General features: G+C 43.9%; 1 protein-coding gene across 1 annotated transcript in view; it reads right to left on the reverse strand.

Moving 5' to 3' along the window:
• The window catches only part of HDGFL3 (HDGF like 3), a 39,344-nt gene that overhangs the window by 7,230 nt on the left and 10,749 nt on the right, over positions 1-21,365 (reverse strand). Inside the window, exons 2-5 of the mRNA XM_042039497.1 lie at positions 12,582-12,658; positions 9,177-9,315; positions 7,730-7,888; positions 6,022-6,168 (exon numbers count right to left, since the gene is read on the reverse strand). Coding sequence (XP_041895431.1) covers positions 6,022-6,168; positions 7,730-7,888; positions 9,177-9,315; positions 12,582-12,658 — 522 coding nt within the window. The remainder of the gene's footprint in view (positions 1-6,021; positions 6,169-7,729; positions 7,889-9,176; positions 9,316-12,581; positions 12,659-21,365) is intronic.

Raw genomic sequence — 21,365 nt, forward strand, 5'->3', positions numbered from 1 at the left:
TGGTTTGTGCAGAGTAAAGATGGAAACCTGTGCTTTCCTTGTGGGAGGCCCTGGTACATCCTGACTAACGACACACTATCAGGGGTTATTACCAAGTGCTCAGGCATGCAGCGATGGTTTACAGGAACTGCCTGAGCCCTGACTCCCCCAAAAGGTGCAACCATGTGCTGCTCATCCAGCACACTGCACTCCAGAGACCTCTCTCCTGTTTCAGAATCAGTGAGATCATACTTAGAGATGCTTTGGAGATGTGGCTTTGTGTTCCCTTCCCTTCAGACATGGACACCCATTAAAACAACTACACGTGATCAGTCACTCAAACCCTTCCTTCTGCTAAGGTTCTCATGGCAGCTGCTGCCCAGCCCAGACAGGGAGGGTGGGAGGTAACACAATTGCTTCCTATGCTGTAATTCTCAGATCCAGTACAGAAAGCTGTCCTTTTGGAGTACGAAACCTTTGCAATTCCTAACCACAATTCCCTTCTGGGCTATGTCCAGAAGACTGGGTAGGCATCATTCTTACATGGGGTGCTGGGAATATTAATACTCCTCCTCCACACAGTCTCACAGATACAGCTGCTGGGCCACAGTGTGGCATGGGAGGGACAACAAAGAGACAGAGAATGCAAATTATCCTCTAGGGTTGTCACAGCTCCCAGTGCCATCTTCCAGCACGGCACACGTTTTGTCTCCTGGGGGCACTGCCAGGTGCCCCAGAAGCAGAGAGCCCCATGGGCAGCGGGGCTGCTCAGGCCTCGCTGCCAGCCCTGCCCTGCAGCAGCCGCTGAGCGGGGATGCGGCAGAGCTGAGCACACGCCGGGGTCTCCATGGTTTCACGTCTCTTCAGAAACAGATCAACTCTCATCATCTTTGTTTGAACAAGTCTCTCAGCTTAACTGCAAGCTATGGTACAACGTGTGCCGTGCTGCCCAGCGCTACTGCACACAAAGGAAAGAGCACAGGATCTGACTGATCCGAGTGCAAAGTTTCTGTCATCGATGACAGCACAGAGAAAACAGAGCAGGGAACAAAACTAAATCCACAAACTGCCGTCTTTTTCTCTGGCACTGAAAATTTCTTCCTTAACAGTGTCTGGCAACTAATTCAGCCATCCTGTACTTTAAAACTGCATGGGCAGAAGGATAATTATTTACTTGCTCTGCACAATAGTCGTTATTCCATGTTGGTTTGAGGTCAAAATGGTTACAGGATTCGATGCACACAGAGCTGCAAATATTTCATCTATACTGGCTGCTTTAATCTCAGCTTGCATTCAGACATTTATATTTCTCCTGAGTTATGTCCCATGTCCTTAGCCAGCAGTGCTGTTATCCTGAGCTACTGGAAGGCAGCAGACAACACAACTCTTTACACCATATACTACGCCACTATTTGATTTTTACATAGAAATTTTTACTGTGCAATAGTTATATACATTCTTACAAATGTAATCTTTAGCTTTGAAGGCTAGATTTTCGCTTGCCTCAAATTGAAGAAAAAAAAATCAGACAGAAAAACATACTCTGTTTTCATTTTTTGTACAAAATGCTTTTACATTGAACCGAGCCCTAAATGCTATGCTTTCAATGCTGATAACCCCCCAAACCTGATATGCAGACTGAACAATGTTATTCTTGGTAAGCAAAGAAGAGCAAAGGAATGAACCATCTCAAAACCACATCAGAAGGACACAGTGAACCTGTGTTTCTCTGGCCAGTTTGGCCATTAAACTTGTACTTCACAGCAGTAACTGGGATTGTTGCTACCCCACAAGAACATCACAACAAAAAAGCCTGGACACAGGCTGTTTTAAATATGTTCTCCCAAATGCAATGGTATCAGATGGCAATAATTCTGGACCAGATTTTGATCCCCTTATTCATGCTGGCACTTGCCTCCACAAATAGATCCACTGACTTGGTAGCTGATTGTCAGTGTGAGTGAAAGGATCACAGTCCTTTACTCCATTTTAATATTCAGGCTGTACCAGGAGCATGAAAATGTATTTCATTTCCAGCAAATTTATTCTTCTCTGGAGACAGTAAAACCATTTGCCCCCTGCACTTGTATGCCAAGCGAATGCCTCCTTTTCCCACACACTGCCCAGACTGTCACTAAAAGAGTGCATACCAAAAGGAAAACTTGCCACATACCCTCTGTGCCAACCCTGACATTCAAACACTCTCTAATAAGGCCAGAACCCCAGCCAGATCTCAAACATCAGTACGTGGCCATCCAGAGAGTAAAAGTAAAAAGCAGTTTAGGTGTTCAGTTATAAAGATTCAGAGTTATGCCAGCCAAGAACTAAAGACACAAGTCACCAGAGATTTAAATGTGGAATGTAAATCTGCTGCCATGAATTCACTGATTTACGAGCTAATTTAATACCATGAAAGTAAACAACATAGAGCCATGAATATCTTTCCATCAGAAAATTCTCTTTATGAGGTATTCTCAGAAAGCCAAAACAATTTAGTATTTAACAGCAGAAAAAAGTCCTGGTGAGATTCTGTGACCAAAGATTTGAGCAAACTCTGGGATGGGCTGTCTTAGCTAATATACTATTAGTTAATTAATATTGGATGATTAACCCCTAGGGTTCAGGCTCTGCATCTTTCTGGGGAAGGAATCAGCCAAAGAACAGCAGTTAGGGAAAGAGCTTGAGAAACAGGTAGTGACAGGACACAATTACCAACTGTGGCTGAGACTGAGGAAATGTTTCTTTGTTGAGAGTGCCTGTAGTACTCAAGAATAGCTGAGAAACTAAGGGATGGAGATAAAAAAAAGAAAGCACCTTTGTCTACCCAAGGGATAAAAAGAAAATCACAAGTTGAGCCCTTGAACAGTATGAAATTGGCTGAAAAAAATATAATAGCTTTGAAAGTACTTTTATTTGCTCTGGGTTTGAGTCTTCAGGAAGCCATCACTTCGCATTTTCAAGCTTACCTCTACCACCTGGAGGTTAGAATTTTCATTAAAAAATATAGGGGAAGGTGCTCCTGCAATCATTTGACTTCGGCTGTTAGGCCTTCAAGAAGATCTCTGTAATGCTGAGGGTATGGGTGTGATTAAAAGGCAAGACTCCATCTGATCTGAGGAGGGGAGATGTGTCTTCAGCCTGCAGTCCAGGCATTCTAAAAGCTAATTACTACCTCATTATTAGTAGTCTTATTAAGAGAAAAGCTGCTTGTCTCCTTGAGGCAACACTTGCAATGGTCTGGGGCCTGGGAGGTGCAGAGCGAGGGGGCCAAAGGCGCTCCCAGCCCATGGGGAGCACCGTGGGTAGGGTGGCCAAGCCACATGAGCCTTCCAGAGGTGGCCCAGCCTCTAGGAGCATGAAACACACCTGCCCTTGAGATCAGGGCCCCGAAGCCTTGTTTTGCTTGTCTCTGCCTTCAGGGTATCTGGCTCTACACCTTATTTTGAGCCCTGGTTTGCACCCCGTGCCCGTTCCGGAGGGTCCTGGCGCCATCTCATGGACACACCATCGTCCTGGCGCGGCCGATTTGGGGACAGCGGAGCGGTGGGTGCCGCACACCGCAGGGGAGGAAGCCCATCCTCTTCACACTGCGTGCTGCTGGCCCAGTGCTCTTCTCATGAGCCAACTGATTCTAAAGAGACCATTATCTTATCTATGGTGGTGTCTTTTAGCAGATCAAGACATTCTGAATTCATGTGTGTGAACAGAAGGATCATATCCCAACTCTGCAGGCACGTGTTGGTCTCTTTCAACCTTGCTTTCTACAGCAGAGAAGTCCAAGAGTGTGGGCCGGAGGAACTCAATGTCCTGCAGCAGAGCCCTGGTCTGGGTGTCCAGCAGGACGTGGCTGCAGTGTCCAGCAGGACGTGGCTGCAGTGTCCAGCAGGACAGCTGGCCCCGTGCCCCAGCTTGCCAATCCGGACATGTTGAGGGACTGGCTGTTTAACACCAACTGAAAAAGAACCTGCTGCTCTTTCCCCAAGTGCCCTGTGTCTTCTGAAGGCAGACCTAAAAAGACACCCGGTCTGGCTCTGAGGAGCAGCAGGAGATGGAGTGTCCCCTCCTGGTCCTCGAAGAGAATTGCACTACTGACAAAAGCTCAATGAAACGCGAAGAGATTCACGCGTGAAATGATGATTTTGCAGCAGAAATGCCCAAGGTGAAATATGTGGACCAGGATTTGAACTCTTCCAAACTTATCAGTGCTTTTACCTCAAGCTGCCCTTAAAACCATATTCCCCTTGTCTTTTGAATCCATATTACTAAAACTCCACCTTTTCCAAAATGTTAGAAACATCCAAGACCCAGTAACAGACTGGTTGCTGAAGTGTGAGTTCAAGGCTACGTGCTGGGGCTGCAGAAGTCAGAGCAGAGCCACCTCCCCACATGGGTATGACAGTGCTGACTGTGAATATTTCTTTGAGTTGATGCTGGCAGGAAGGACAAGACTGTTGACAGTATTTCAGTATTTCAGCACAGAGGCTGAAATACCTGCAATACTAAAAGTTCTGAGAAGCACCTCGATGTTGTAGCATGCTGGACTCTACCTCCCAAGCATGTCACAAGCACGTCACACACAGAAGAAAGAGCCATATGAATGTTAACAGCCACAAAGCCGACATCCTGTGTGACTTTTTAGCCACTTAAGTCTGTGACTGACCTAATTCAGTAAGCATTTTGTCCTTACATGGAAAATGTGCCTGAAGTTCACAGGCACATCGTCTGTCACTGCCACAAACACGGGAAACACAGCAGGCCCTCCTGAAGCTCTCGCTACCTCAGATGCATCTTACGAACAGTTTTCTCACTCCAATACCTGTTTGAAGACATGGAAGTGTCACAGGGTTCACCAGGCAGAATGTGGGCCACACTCCTCAGCCCCAGCCTTTGACACTCTGTGGGTGAGGGGCTGGGAGGGCACAGCCAGGCAGTGTCTCCTTGCATCAGTCTCTGGCTCGAGCCAGCAGCTTGTTCAGAGTGAATGGGAGACACTCAGGGCACATTTTCCTCGTGACCCCATGAGCCACCTATCAAAGTCTTTACACAGCAGAGTCACAAAACAAATACACTGCACTGCAGAGAGACACGGGGAAAGGAAGCTCTGGGAGAAGTCTTTTAGCAGGAGACAACAGCAGCTCCTCAGAGGTTGTGTTTTGTGAGAAAGGGCTGAGGCTGAGCACGCAGCTGGGTGCTAAGACACCTCAGCAGTGTCAGATGAGAGCCTGTGCTGGCTGGCCTCCTCTCACACCTGGGGATTCGTGTCACTCAGCTCCTGCAACAGCCCAGCCCGGCTGCTGCCCACGTGGCAGAGCCTTGGCATGGGAACTGCACAAGGACTGGTTCTGAGTCGGAGCAGAGAGGCTTGTGCTGCTCCAAAGGCTCAGAAATAGCAGGGGCTGTTAAGGCTGGCTGAGTAACCAGTTGCCATGCTAATCCCCCTGCCCAGCAGCCTTCCTGTCTCGTTGTTGTGGTCACAACAAAGTAATATTGATATGAACACACAACTGACACAAACACACAAGGAGATTGTATGAAGCTGCTCTGGAGCAGACTGTATATCCTGTCCTGGGAAGGTCATAGCCAGGGCAGCATCTGCCCTGGAACCCGCAGTGTGCAGTCTGTAATGTGCACACAAACCCTCACGAGCTCCCAAGGAGACAGTGGGACTGCACAAATTAAACAAGTGTGAAAGGGTAAGCAGGCTCCCCCTGTTAGTGAGCCAACATGCATTATGCAAACAGTCTGATTCTGCTCTCACATCAATTTTGCATCATTCCAGCTCATGGTTTCCAGTAGCTCCTCTCAGCTGGCATCTATGCAAGTGTCGGAACAAAAATAATGCTCTTTTCTCTTTCAGTTGTTTCTCTAGAGTAAAATTTGTACCAGTGCAGGCACCAAGTCCATGTTTCTGTTCTAGACATATTCTGAGCACTGAAATGTAACCCAAGAAGGTGGCATGTGGTACACACAAGTCCCCCCCTGGCTCCAAAGCCCCCCAGGAGCAAACTGCATGGGAAGTGAATGACAGGAACAGAAGATTACCCCTTCACTGGTTTTCTGCAAATCTGAAGAAGTGTTTCTTGTGTCATTGCCTGCATCCCCAGCATCAGAGCTGCTCTTATTTTCTTCCTCTTTGCAGTCCTTATCATCTTCATCTCCAGGAGATTTCCGTGACTGCTTGGAGGATTTCTAAAATGATCAACAACAAAGTAAAAATTAAAACCTGAGCTTCAGCCATAGAAACACACTTCTGAAATGTATGTGGAATGCTGTTTGATCATGCAGTTCCCCATTCAAGGTGAAGAATATGTGGGGTGAAAAGCTTTTTTCAGGTGAAGTAGCTGGAGTTACTGCCACCAATGAAGGAAATTTCTGTGAAATTCTGTGTTCAGCACAGTTTGGCAGCTCAATTGACTGAAAGACAGACACAGTAATAGGAGCTGGGTATTAGTGTTGGGTCACCTGTAGGTTTTGTTAGTTAATGAAACAGATGGTGCCAGCTTGACAAAAGTTTTGATTGAACACAGAGATGTAAAATGAGACTAACATTAGCAGAGCTGCTTTCCATACTTTTTTTTAGCGCTGTCAGCTTTAATATATTAACACTAGAGCCATGTGGAACCAATACATCTTTTCTGCTCCCTTTATGTTATGCAATTCTACAGTACAAAACGATAAATTGTGGCATTAAGCCACCATTTTCCTAATCCTCTGTTTGCCCAGAGTCTTCTGGAAAGAAGATGGTAGACCAGACCTGAATTTCTAATGTAAAACACACAAAGGGGGTGAAATTACTTAATACATTTTGTTCAGTGGATCAACCACAAAAATTCACACTCTTCCCCCAAACTGAGCCTGGATCAGATTGTTTGCTTGCTTCTTCTCATTTCAGTTAGTTTTCACTTTCAGAGAAGAATAACATGAATGTGAATAAATTGACTCTGCAACACTTTCCACATTTTTTCAGGCAATGTACAGTCCTGGAGGCACACACAGCACCAGAGGAAGTGACTATAATGTTGCTCCCCTTCACCCAGGTGACAAGTGAGAAGCCTATCTGAACCCAAAGGTGTCACTTCTCAGGGGATTTTGTCCACCAGCAATTGTGAGACAGACACTCTCTGAGCTTCCTGATCTACACTGTTACTGAAGACATTAACAGGGCTGGTAGGTACTACAGTGCAGGTCTTTTATCTACAAATTGAGCACCCTACTCCCTGCTTAATGAATTAGTTCTTCCTCCATCCTATTCTGTATCCTAGACTGAAGTGTTTTACCCTCAGCTACAAGAGGAGCAGCAGAGCACATCTGACCCTCCCAGATCTTTCAGCATCTGGGGTATTCTGGGAGAGGGAATCTTGAATTCTCCTGGACAGGAGCCAAACCTGAACTCACAACTCTCAGGAGGCACACTCCTAAGGCTTCTTTTTCCTTCATGGGGAGAGGCCTATCTAAGATGATCAAACCTATCAATCCATCTTTGCATGGGTTTTCTCTCCAGCCCTTCTGATCTCCCTCCCATAGTTTCACCTTCCTCTCAGTGTGTGGGCACTCGAACAGGGCAGAGAATTCCAACTGCTGTCTCACCAGGGCTGTCTACAGAGTAAGAGCACTTCCCTTTGCCCATTTGAACACCACTGTTATGGTACTGGAATCAAACGCTAAAGGAGGAAGGACAGATTTCCATGAGGTGAACATTATTCCAATTATAAATGCACATGGGTAACAATAGAAATACTCAGAAGATAACCTTTGAAGTGTAGGATTTTTTCCGTTTTGAGCCGGCTTTTTCATTCTTTCTTTTTCCTTTTCCATCCTCTTCTACCCGATCGCCTTCCTCCTCACTGCTGGCATCTGCTGTATTTCCTCCTTCTCCTTCAGTTTCTGATGAGCTCTGTTGCTGAATTGCCTTTAAAATAACAACAACAATAATAACAAAAACAATAAAAATATCACTAATGCCTAGTACTTGATTTTTGTTCTGCATTGAAGGTAGAAATACTGGAAATGGACAGCTTACACTTTAATAGTCAGGAAGAGCTCAGGTTATTCTTGCAATTATCAGGAAAAAAGGCTGCAAAGGCAATTTTCTCAGTCACCACTTGAACTCAGTTATCAGATGCAGATTCTGGGATAGCATGTTCTGAAGGGTTTACACAGAAACAGAAGATCTGATACTAAAAATGTTTTTGCTGGAGGAGAACTAAGAGCTGCTCAGTGGAAAGACCTGGCTTGCTCTACTTTGGGAAAAACTACTAAAACTTTTAGCCTTTGTCCGCAATAGGAGAGAGTTTTTTGTGAGAGAAGATGGCTGTTGCACTCCCCTCAAAGGGCAAGATCTCAGTGTTTTGGAAAGGCAAACCCTGACCAGCAGGCTGAGCACTCTTTGACAGCCCATCTCCCACAGACTATTCACTGGGTTTTTTTAAAATCCCCAAGTGTATGCAAAACATGTGTAGGGCTGAAAATATGAAACAGGAACTGAGAGAGGCCGCAGCTTTTCTGCAGGTGGTCTGTATCTCTGGCTTGTAGGGTTTTGTGATAATAATGTAATAGGTGTTTGCCTTCTTTTGGAGGTGATTCCTGCCTTCAAAGGACCACATTTTTTTAATGAGAAAAGTTCTTTGTTTTATACAGCCCACCAACTACTCTTCTCTCCCTCCAGCTTCACTGACTTTCTGCTCTGGAGACCCAACAGGGAGAGCTGTTGTACAGCAGCAACTGTCTCGTAACAGCAGCTTAACCCTCCACCTCCTCACTCCTCTCAGCTTTGGCACTGTGTGTTATACATTACCAATGTAAAAATCAAAAGTGCAGTGACCTTAAGGTCTGTGTAAAATACACGGAGCCTGATATAAAATAAACAACAGAAAGAAGAAGTCAGAAATTATTCATGTTTGTACAGGAGTAAATAAAACCACCCATTTTTAATTCAACTAAATCTGTTGCAGAATTTTCCACTTCACCACCCCAGAATATCATAGAAAGCAAAAGGCTCTGCAGTATGATTAAAGTTCCATTTGTCACAGAGTGTGAGACCACAGTTGTCTTTACACTACACAGTTAATAAAGCTGTGAAACTTTCTTGCTCCATCAAAACCAGAACCTTCCACATGACTCTTAACATGTCCACTTTGACACGAAGTCAAAGAAGAAAACAAGAAAGATAAGGAGGAATAGGTGTGAAAGTCATTTACCTGATATCCAGTAAACTTTACTCCAGGGTTGTTTTCTATTTCCCACAGGCCTTCATTAAATCCTTTTCGCTTGTTCGATTTCCCAAACTTATCTTTATATTCTTTATATGGGAAAAGGTCTTTGGGCCCCAGGAACGCACTGCATTTTAACAGAGGTAACATTCAAAAAAGGACTTAAAACTCTCCTCTTGAAAAAAATCAAAACATCAACAGTGCAAATGTTTTCCCTATTCTTCTGCTCATTCCACAATTTCTTTTCTAGTTTTATTTATTTATTTACTTGTCACACTGGCTTTGAATTACTGCTGTGAGCCTGATTTCATGGATTGGTTCATCATCCTGATGTTTGATGTAGTAAAATCATGCTGGGTATCTCTAGAAACAACTAAAACATCTCTATTCTATTAACTACTGCTGGGAACTGGCATGAGCAGTTGAAACAGTTTATGAAAGGGATTATATGATGTCATTGCTTGCGACAGCAAGGGACCAAACTTCCAATCCCAGTGTTACAAATCCAGAAAGGCCTAAAAATGCCACATGAAAAGTCAAAGCATGTAAGGAGTGCCTAGGACCTGTGAGTCAAACTTTATCCCTTGTACTTTGGGATAGGAAAAGCAGTGGCATTTATTATTATCTATACTGCCAGTAAGCCCAGGAGATGCTTTCTTGGAATTAGCCCCCCCCATACCAAATTCTGTACAAACACAATAAAAATGCTCTTTCCCAAAAATCTTATAATTTCATATAAGACAAAAAACAATGGGCGAATATAGGCAGATGAGTAATACAAGGAAACAATGAGACACACAGGGTGCCTGTGGCCAAATAGTTTTTTAGACAGCACAGCAAAGGAGGGATTTTGTGCTCTGCTGCTGCCTAAGTCAGCTACGCACTGGGCCAACTAATTTCAGGCACAGGCACTATAATGCAGGGAAAAATAATTATATAAAAAAAGAAGAATGATGATTTATCCTGCATTTTCTACACACATTACAGTAAAACTCTAACTTCTTAAGTCTTAAACTGAAGAATGCATAACTTTCTTTTCACTGGGTATCTCTATCTACTGTATTCTGCAGCGTGACATTGAGACTGTAATCACAAGTTAAATTAAAACAATGAAGGCAAAAAGACCCCTTCATTCCCACATGTAAAGATTCTGTGTCATCAATGACCAGAGCTCAGCAAGTCCCAGTGTCCTTCACCATAATCACTGTCCTACTTTCCTGATGATGTTTGCAATTAATGTTAACTCTCTGGTCTCCCTTACTGTGGGACTGTGGAGCTCCACCATGTCCCACACATTTATTGTTGTAACCTCACCACGACATTGGGAATCTGCCCCTTTTTTGCAGATGGGCTTCTGCGGCACAAAGATTTGTCCAAGGTTAAACTCAAACTGATAGCAGAGTACAGAGGAAAAACCAGCTCTCTTCAGTCCCAGTCTAATACCTTAATCACAGGATCATATTTCTTCCTTTCTGTAATCATTATTTCAGATTAATGCCTGATTTATGCCCAGCATTTATGAATGTGCAAAGTTCCATTCACTTAAATCATCCCACTGGCCAAGAAGTTTGCCAGTGCAGAGCCAACTGGTTGCTAAAGGCATCAGATGACAAGTCCCTGAGGAAAGAGCTTCCTTCTAACTCCACGTGAGGCAGCATGGGATCCACGCTCAGTTGGATACTGAGAAATATCTTAATTATATAATTACAAACATAATGCATTTCTACCTGCAAGCCAAACAGTGATCTCTAAACCAAGAGATGTCATGTTAATATTAAATGCTACAGTAGAGCAAGGGATCTGAATAAATTATGTTATCTCTGCTTTTGCTAATACTAGGAGACGTCTTCTTGCTGTCAAAAATACAAACAAACAGTTCTAACACAAATAACAAAGGAAAACTGTACGCAACTTACTGTGAGCTACCTTAACTTAGCTCAGCAGTAATGTATGGAAATGTTCCTACAGCCTTTTATGTACAGAAAACACTGAAAAACTGTCTACATCTTTGTTTGAAATACATTCATTGCCACTGGGAGAGTGTAAGTTTCTGCTGCTCTGCTATAAAACTAAGGAGCTGCAATCCACAGATCATTTTTAACAGTTAGGCTTTTACATTTATAGGGTAGGAACTACAAACTGTTTTCCTGTTTCAGATGATACAGTGAGATCATGAGCTCACAAAATCCAAAGCAAAAGAGATTATCAGTTTGGGATTCATTCATTTTGGAATAAAAGTGGTCAGTTTTTTCTTAAATGGTTCTCAAAAATAATGTTTCCATTAAAAAAAAAATTACATTTTGGTTTCTGATTTGAAAGCATCATAAGTTTATTTGAACTTTACTCTTTTCAGATTATTTTGTGACAGTAGTAGTAGACCACAATACATCAAAACATCAGGTTGTTTCATTTCAGCAATGGGAAGAAATATTTTAACTAAAGAGAGGCTATTATGAACTTATTAAAGCAGAAACTGCCTTTAAAGATTTTTTTTTTTTTTAATAAAATGTGATGTATGAGCTATGGAACTTACCATATTCTGGAATAATATTAAAATTCAAAAATAAACAATAAATTTTTAATAAAGCTTCAAACCTCTAACATTGAATTCAAAATATCATCAGAATTTCATTTTTTCCAGTTTTAAAGGAATTCTAGAAAACATGTTACCTGCAAATGGGGAAGGAAAAGTTTTAAAATGAAAATATTTCATGCAAAACGGAATGTGACCTATTTTTTTAGCTACCTCAGAGATAGAGACATGTACATTATAATCTTGAAACTCTGTACTTTGTAGCATTATGACGAGACCTAACTTACCTCTTGTGCTCTGATTCCCTTCTCTCCCTATCAGCTCAGCCAGCTCAGTTCTTCTATCACTTCTGTGAGCTCCATCCTACAATATCCCCAGCACAAATCTCCCAGGAATGCACATATTTTAAAGCTCTGTGAGGACTGCCTGAGACTCTGGGGTCTGCTTCCTTTCAGATCACAAACTCCCACGAGAGTTCTCACACAGGACACGAGCTCAAACATGTCCAAACACAAGAGCCTGATCTCTGCTATCATGGTCATCCAAGTAAAAAATGTTTGCCCCTGCCTCTGAGTTCAGGGCTTTTTCAGACCCTTTAATAAATCCATGCCAGTATGTTTCTTTACAGGAAACACAGGCTTTTATGTTTAGCTCATGATAGACCATGAAGGCAGCAGCATTCCCAACTACTTTCAGTTTTCACTCCCATTTGTTAATACAAATGAGTTGGGCTTGTAGGACCTCTCTCTAGGCTCCCAATGGCTTCAGTCAGGATTTGCTCCAATGCAATCAGAGGAGATGATGTTAGCTGCAGTAGAAAAAGACATTTTCAAAGGAAGAGGTCACGTTCATTCACTTACGTTTCATGAGTCCCAAAAAAGAAGATGGGGTATTTATTTGCTGGAGGCTTCACGGCTCCTTCAGGAAGTTCATCAATCTGTAAGACAGAGAAAGCAGTGGAAAAAAGATTATTCCCATAAGTGGTGTCCCTCATCCAAGAATCCTTACCAAACCATGGAAGTGCTAGCACAGGTATCCTGCAGCCCTGGGAGGTCCCACTGCGTGCTGGGGTGGGGAAGGGAAGACAGCTGCTGGTTTTTCAGGCAGGCAGGTCATACAGAGTCAGCATATGACTGAAACACTACAGGGAGACAACAGAAGACCCAGGAGCACACACAAAGTTTTAATGATTTCATGGGCATTATAACACACAAAGGCAATAAAATCAAGTCTGCTTAATTTAAGTGTTAACTTCAGATGCTGCCTCATCAAAGGCATCGAAGCCCAGAGGGTAATCCCGCCTGTCTCACACAGCCACCTCAATAACTTCTGCAGCAAATGGGGAACAGATGGCATCTCTGAGACTTCAGCTGGAACACTGGACCATCCCCCAGTGGTGCTTCCAGTGGTGATGGTGCTACACAGTGCAAAACGTGTAATGCACGCCAGGGAGGAGGGCCAGGGACTCTTCTTCCCCTGCAACACCCTGATAGCTGGCTTTGGTTACCACTCTCCTCTCTACCCTCTCCTTTCACATTTTACCCCGGCCTCATATTTCTCAGGATACAGCTGCAGAGCAGTGACAGGAGGGATGCTGAGGGTGTTCTCCTGAGACAGAGCTGGTATTGGAACAAAGCCCTCAGGCTGAGCAGTGCCCAGACTCTTTCTCCTAATGTCTGAGTGAGAGCATTGGTTGTGAGGCAGGAGGTGAGGCCCAGGACTTAATCTTGTCCATGTCTAATTTTGTAGTCCTCTGCAACAGAAATAAGAGAGTCCAGGTGCCTACCCACATAAACCAGAAACACAGCACAGCTTTAAATAAGATCTAAGAGCCTGACTTCCCAGAAATGGCACTTATGAGCATATGTGGGTGTGTGAAATTAAGTGTCCAGAGAACTCTCTGGCTAAGAGCGAGCCTAATGAATCTAGATATCTACAGGGCAGCACCAGTGAGCAGGTGAATGGCTTGGTGCCTGGTCTAAGGCAACTCAGTCTCAACATAAGCATATCAAATCCTGCCAAATGTCACTGCAACTGAGAGGGAAGTGCTGACATAACAATGCTATACAAAATCTGCTCCTCAGCAGAGCACTGGGATGGAACCTGCATGTTTTCACTCAGGAGGCCAGACCCACATGTGCTTTCCTTCTCTTTTCTTGCTGAAGGACCCCCAACACTGAATTCTTACTGACTAATAAGCACCAGATTGTTTTCAAAGGATGTTCTCTTTCACAGTAAAGCATCTGCTTGGCTATGTACCTCTCAAAGGAGCATGAGCTTTTGTAAGAATTCAAACCCTTTTGGTCTTTCTGCAAGGACACCTCTTGGGGATGGAGAAATGAGAGCCACGTGTGGAACTGTAACATCACAGGATTCCTTTCTGTAAAAGAAATGGATGCCTATCTTTTAGGTGGAACGTTCTCTGAAGCTGCACCAAAATCTGGAGATCCGAGAGCAATTCCAAACCACTCCCTGTCTCCTTCCTGCAGTGCAACTCAGGGGTGTGGATGGTGGGGCTCTGGCACACTGGGTCATATGTCACCATGCACCCACTGCCCAGCACAGTCTGCAGGAGACAATTCAGGATTGTCACAGGTGTCACATGCCTTGTGGGCACACAGCAATTACCCACTTCCCGTACTTAGCAAAGCTAATAATTTGATAAATAAAAGGAGAAGCTATTATTTAAATGCACATAGAAGGAAGATACACACTGGTGGAGGATGAACATGTGCATTTACTTTTATCTCAGCTGTGTGTAAGAAGGAACTGAAACAACATGACAGGCTTCTTGGTGCCCTCTTTATCATCAGGAGTACCTAGAAGAAAAGCTGCCAAAGATACTACTTTAGAGCTCATCATTTTCTGACATTAACTAGTTGTTTTTTAAGAAAGTGCCCAGAATGTTGCTATTTGCTCACAATTCATTATTAAAATACAGGTATTAGACTTATAATAAGAGTGATAAAAAGACTGCAGGGAAAAACCACTGCAACTCCCTTTCTAAACTGTTAGCAAGCCAGGGAGATATTGCATGTCTGCAAAACATTTTATGCCTCCTTAAAGATGGAAGTATCTACATGTCAGAGCAAAAAAGGCTGTGCTGGCAGTTTACCAAGTACAGGAAGGGGTAACACACCTCAACTGTCTGGATGGCATAGCCATCCTCCTCTTTATTGCGACAAGGAAGATGTCCAGATACCAGACCCCAGAAAAATGTGGACTCCTTTGACTGAGACAGAGTCTTCTGGGACTCGAGTGCAAATCTCATTTGGCCACTTGAAATGCGGCGCCAGCTCTGGGCTGCATTACAGAGCAGCACAGCCCAGTTACTGCCTCAGCCCTCTCAGAATCTCTCATGAAATAAAGTAAACAGCTATAAATGATCAGTAAAGGAGGGGAATGAAGACATGCTTAGTAGGGAATGCTGATCAGAAGGGACTGGGGATCTTACATCACACAACGAGCTGTGCTCCAAAGCAGTGAGGATCTCCTAAGCAATATCCCAAGTGGAGTTAAGCCTTCTGTCTTATTCCCAGCACTTAATACTGTTAGCTAAGGAGCAGCACCAAATCAACAAAGGAGAGAACACACATCTGTCACGCAGCTCACCTGCTCCTCATTTTGTGGCATATTTCTTTATTCATCCAAGTATCCCTTCTGACTACGTATCATCACAGGAAACCATAAAAAAGCTTTTCATAGCTTTTGGGAGTTGGCATACACATACAAACACATGCAGTATAAATCTGCACCAAACAGCTCAAGGAGAGACTGTTAATGCTCCCACTCTAACATTTCACTCTGCAGCTGAGGTCAAGACTTTCCCTGCCTTCACTGATGTTGCTGTGAGCTCCCCAGCTCTGGGGCTTATGTTGCTAGTACTGTAACAAGGTTGGATATAAAGTGACAGTGTTATCTTAGGGCCATTGAACTCCGTGGCAAAAACTCCAGGGAATTTAGCGAAGGATGAGACCCTCTCTGCCATTAGGAAAGATCTCTCCCCGTTTTACCTGTTTCACACAAATCCCTGCATTAGAGACTGTGAGAGGTGAGCTTTGCCCAGTGTCCCTATTCCCAGTAAAGCAACCTTAGCCCTCTGTGAATGTGGAGTCCCTAAGTGCTTATTTAGCTGCAGAACAACCCTGGCACTCCATGATGATTGCTGCTGTTTTGTTGTAGCAGAAAGCAAGCAGTACAAGCAACCATACTGCAATCTCCTGCTGCTGCACTCAGTCACAATTTATTCCCGTTCTACAGGATGTTTTGGTTAAACATGCTGCAGATTTGGATCCGATATTTTTCCCCATATCAGCAAGATCAAAGACAGAGAGAGAGAGGGAGGGAGGGAGGGAGAGAAAGAGAGTGAGCGCATGAGCACAAGAGTGAGAAAAGCATCGCTGCCTTGAACCAGGAACAAAAGAGGCAAGAGCACCCATACTGGAACACAGTGTTGTAGTCACAGAAACCTCACTAATGACTAAAGCATCTGTCTATCAGAGAGCCAGACTGCGACTGCGTTTTGCTCCTGGAAGGAAACAAACAGATTCTAAAGCACCTGCTGTAACCTGCAATCAAACAGGAGCTCCATCCCCGCCTGAGCCAGAGCAGAGAGTGGGCTGGAGCTTGCTGCCACAGAAATCAGTGTGAGCAGCGCATGGCGTGCAAATCTGATACATGCATCAGCAACACCATGGGCAGCCGCTTCAATTATGGCTAAAATTAAAGCAGGTGGTTTCAGATTTCGAGTTTTATCCCCTTAGCTCCCGTTGCTGTCATCTGCTTAATGAATAACAATTGCTTTCTTTTTGCACAACCTCAGCAGAGCTGCACTGCCCGGCATTTGTTTGCCAACCAACCAGCAGAGCTTTAAAGATGTAACTGAGGTTTTTTCCAGTAAACAAATGCCAGGCTTCTAGGGTCAAGAACACTGAACAGAAAATTCAGCTTGGTCCTCTCAAACCAGAGCAGGGCTTTATCAAACAGTGTTGCTAGTGACTACCAGCGTGGAGGCAAGAAATCTGTCAGGATCCTTACACTGTAGTTTACAGGCTAGGATGTGTATGCAGCAGAGTATTTTGCTCTCGATGGTGCTGAGCAATTGCTGACTTCTCAGGGAGTATTTCCCACTGCCTGTCACAGGGTGGGTTTGGCAGCACTCACACTGCAGTGCTCCCTTCCCGCTTGCCACGAGGTTGGGCACCCTGGGGAGCGAGGCGCTGGCTGGGTGGGCTAGACTGGCGCTGCAGAGCCAGAGCCCAGCGAGAAGGACAACAACAGTGGCTCACAGCAGCACAAATCATCCCCGTGCCTGGCTGTGGGATAACGTGGCATGTTCCTGACAGGCAGAGGAGCTCGCTGGGAGGGCTGGTGCAGAAACAGAGGAAGCTGCACCCCCTCCCGGGTGTTCTGCTCTGCAGAGCTCTACATTCCCTGCAAAATGGGAAACATGTCTCTGCGAGACACGAAGAGAGAGGCACGCTTTGTCTCTGCTGTGCTGTGCACAGCCGCTTTGGGGAGGCTGATGTTACTGCAGCGGCGAGGAAGAGGCAGCTCTGCCCACCAAGGCGGAAGGGCATCCCTGAGGCACCTCCTTCCAGCTGCAGGGGCAGCAGGTGTCATGTTTTATGGCATCACGGAACCTCTGTGCTGTGGATAAGCTGCCGTTCAGAAGCAGGAATTCCAGGCTGTCAGGGTGGCTTTCGACCAGACTCTGTCCTGTTGCATTCCAACGGAATTTTACACTGAAATAAAAAAGGTATTATGCAAAAATACCTTTCAGGTCCCCATTTACAGAAAAAAGAAACTTCACATCAGCATGCGGAGATGCTTATTTGGGCACCCACAAGAACAAGTCCTTTTATTTTGCAGAAAGAGGGAATTAAAACTGCAGAGCAGTAATCACTGATTGTTTTGACATAGTGTAAATGCCTTTGATTGGCAAAAGCACACAGAACCATTGCTGAGATCAGTATCTCCCACTGAAATCCCTGGAGTCACTGCACGGCAGTCGAGTAAAGGCCTATAGTATTTGCTGGAAAGTGGTTCAAGTTGCTTATTATTGCCCAACACATGCAAGCAGCTTGATCTTTTACAGTTAGCTTATTAGCAGAACTCTAGATGGATAAAAGCAATACTCTTCAAAATCCATTATTAAAATAGGATATTTTGCTTTACTACAACATTTTTATTCCAATGGATTTATTATGCTTTTTAATAGCTAATGCTACTGGGAGTCAGCAGTATAGCAGTATCTTTTCTAAACCATTATTTAAAATACTGTTCTGTAAGATGTAAAATATTAATTTTTTTTTCCCCTAGAGGATCCTAAAATGTAAAAAAAAAAAAAAAAAAAAAAAAAATCCAACCTGCTTCAAGCTAAAAACTGTGACTCAAATTCCATAGTGCTTAAATTGAAGAGCAATCCAACTAAAGCTGATTGCAGACTGCTGACTTTTTCTCTCGTGTCTCAGGACTGGTATTTGAAGCAGAGCACTACTCCCCAATGTACATCACATACCTGAACTCCTAGGGTGGAATGCTGGCATATGCACTTTTTCACCCATTAAAAAAGATAACCCTGTGAAGGGTGAGACTAGAAGCAGAATCCAACTTAATAAGGTAGAATTGCACAGCTACAAAAGTAAAAATTAAAAAAAGTCTCTGGGCATGGAAGAGTGCCACCAGCAAAAACAAAAAGCAAAACAAGATTAAAACCAGCAGAGCATACTTTTGAGCACTGCTGAAAATGGCTGAAGGGTATCCTGCAGACAGCCAGAAATGACAATATAAAGACATCAATCCTCCCTTTTTTTTCTGTGCATGCTCAGGACCTCAACAAGATAGAAGACAATGAAGGGTTAGTTGGAGTCCAAACAATGCTGGCAGCAATGTCTCCCTAGGAAAGATCAGCAGTCTTGCAGCTGAGTTCAGCCCCTTTACATCCCTAATTAGCAGCATATTTTGAAGACAGAAAGTTGAAATACACTTTCTGCAGAGCTGCTTTAATCTCCAATATGAAAATGGGGCCAGAGCTTAGTTCTGCGTGACTGGTATCTGGATGCATGACTTTGTAGATAACTGATCCATTCATGTGATTCAAGTCCTCTCTGCACTCTTGGGGCTGGTGGACAGAAGACTGTCAGAGGAGGAGACTCGGGGAATACAAAGCCAAGTCTTCTCTCTGCCACTGGCCCCTGGGATGACCTTGGCCACAAGAATCTCTGCATCTCCTTCAGTCTCACTTTTATGAATGGGGACTATGGGACTGTTCTCCTTATAAAGCACTTGAGGTCCACGGCTAAAATGAGAGGAATTCCCAGTAACACGTACTTCCAGCTCTTGTCAGAGTTGGACTTCAGGTTACCAAACTGTAATCCTGCCAAGGAGCACACCCCAAAGTCAGGCTGCTGCAGAGATGCTCTGTTTTCTCCAAATGAAGTGCTTCCCTGCTACTGTGAATGAAGCAGTGGTGTGGATTGGATTCTTTTTTTCCTAGGATTCTTTTCACTAGGATTCTTTTTTTCCCAGTCTGTTCCCTAAGGAAAGAAAAGGATTTGATCACACTATTTTCAGTCTGACTCTTACCTGCAATAACTCAGGGACACACCAGACAATTTTGCCAACCAGACAAAAGGAGAAAGGCCAGAGAGATATTAAGTTTCCCCATGTTTTGTGATAAATAGACTGTCCAACAGAAGATGGGCAGACAAGTAGTCCATATGCTGAGAGACAGCTGGCAATGCAGGCTGAATCAAAACATCAGACACTAGGAAATCCACACAAAAGCAAGCCAGAGAAAAATAAACTTCTTAACTTTCATGGCTCACAAAATTACTTTTTATTTGTGTATGGGTAGGGAGAGCTTGTTTATTTTAAACAAATATTGCCAGCTGTGAGGCATTTAGCATTTACTTTTCCTCCCTTTAAGCACAGTGAAGGCTTGGTTCTCCTTTATCTGAATTATTCCTCAGATACCAAAATATTGTTTGCAATGTACATCCACCAAAGCAAATCAGAGTGAGCCCACTAACACCAAATGAAAGCAGTTTCTAATGACAAAATTTGGTTACCCTACTTTACCATCTTACCACAAATATTTTTGTCTTGAAATATACAAGTGTGCAAGAAATGCTCATACAAAAGTGTTTAGAAGACATACAGCAAATAAAAATTAATTAACCAGTCAAGACATCAATAAGTGAGAAATTTTAGGGACTGGACATTCACAAACATTGTATTTCTGTTCTCCCACTCTCTTCTTAAAAGCCAAAGGGACATGGAAAGTCATACAGTCTTCCTCCCCAAAGTGTTCAGATAAACCCTGCCACCTTCTGTATCTCATCTGCTCCAAGGAGTGCATGGGTGATACAAGAACTCTTTAGACCGAGGAATATCTTTTTGCCTTCCAATATTTACACTAGAATGTTACTATTTCATTGATTGGTTTTAAGGAAGAATGTTATATTCATGAGGTAGGATTTTTTTTGCCAGTTAACTTGATCAAAACACTTCCAATTAGATGCAGCCTGCCTAGAGTGTTGACATTTGGTCAAATACAACTGAATTTATACTTTAAGCTCATTTGTTCCACCCAAAGCTCCATATTCCACTGTCCAATCTTTTATTAAAAGAAGTGTTGCTAGTCCTTACCCTCCCATCAGCACACTTAAAGCCAAAAGGTAAGCAAATTTCCAGAAGACTGCGTTCTCCTAGACTTGGCTGGCTTAATTTACCATTTCTTTTCCAGTATCGTTTTCTACCCCAAAAAGTCAGTTGAAAAAAATGGTATTTACGCAATATTCCCAGGCTGAAGAATACAGAGCATCCCTGTGCAGTATTTGGTCCAGCTTCCCAAAAAATACACAAAACCCTGACACTACAACTTGTGGCTAAGATTGCTTTGGGTAAGGAAACGTGATTGATGGAGAACATAACCCTCCAGTTTGTGACAGGGTGGACACACACATACCAGAGACAAAGAAAGGAACAATCTGCTTCACTTACTGCAGCCCCCAGCTCATGCTAGGGAGGATTCAAGCTTGAGACTCTGGAGATTCCACTGTTATCTGGGCTTTTGGGTACAGAAAACCCTCCTGCTTGTCTCCTCTGTGACCTGTTTTCTTACCATCAGTTGCAGCTAAGGGATATAACATCAGGGGCCTGAAACACTCCTTGCCACTGAACAAGTGCCTGCATACAAAAAATGCTTACTGTTACTTGGGAAAAGAACACAAAATCTTTGTCCCTTGAAAACACAGAGCACTTTTAGTATCCTGCAGCCCTCTGAGGTTCAGGAGCAGCAGCAGAGACGAGACTACGAGTGTCCTACCAGTCCTCTAGAGGGAATGGAGACACAGCCAAGCATGTGTTTGTCTTCATTATGCTGCTCTCTGTGGACCCACAGAACATAAAGACTCATGGTCTTAATGTGCTCACACCAGAACATCTATTTGCAGGATTTAAGCAACTCCTTCAAACATCAAGTTCTGTTTCTCGGGATCCTGAGCCAAAGCACCCTGTTACCCACCCAGCCCCGTGCAGGCACGGGCAGCCTGCACCAGCTGAGCTGCGCACGCAGCGCCGCAGCCACACAAACGCATCTTCTGCAGGCACCGGGGCTGGTGCAGCTGACTCCAGAGCTC

This window comes from Corvus kubaryi, unplaced genomic scaffold (genome assembly GCF_017639235.1).
Source record: "Corvus kubaryi isolate FWS band 111438036 unplaced genomic scaffold, C.kubaryi_AGA036_p1.0 37394, whole genome shotgun sequence".
NCBI lineage: Eukaryota > Metazoa > Chordata > Aves > Passeriformes > Corvidae > Corvus > Corvus kubaryi.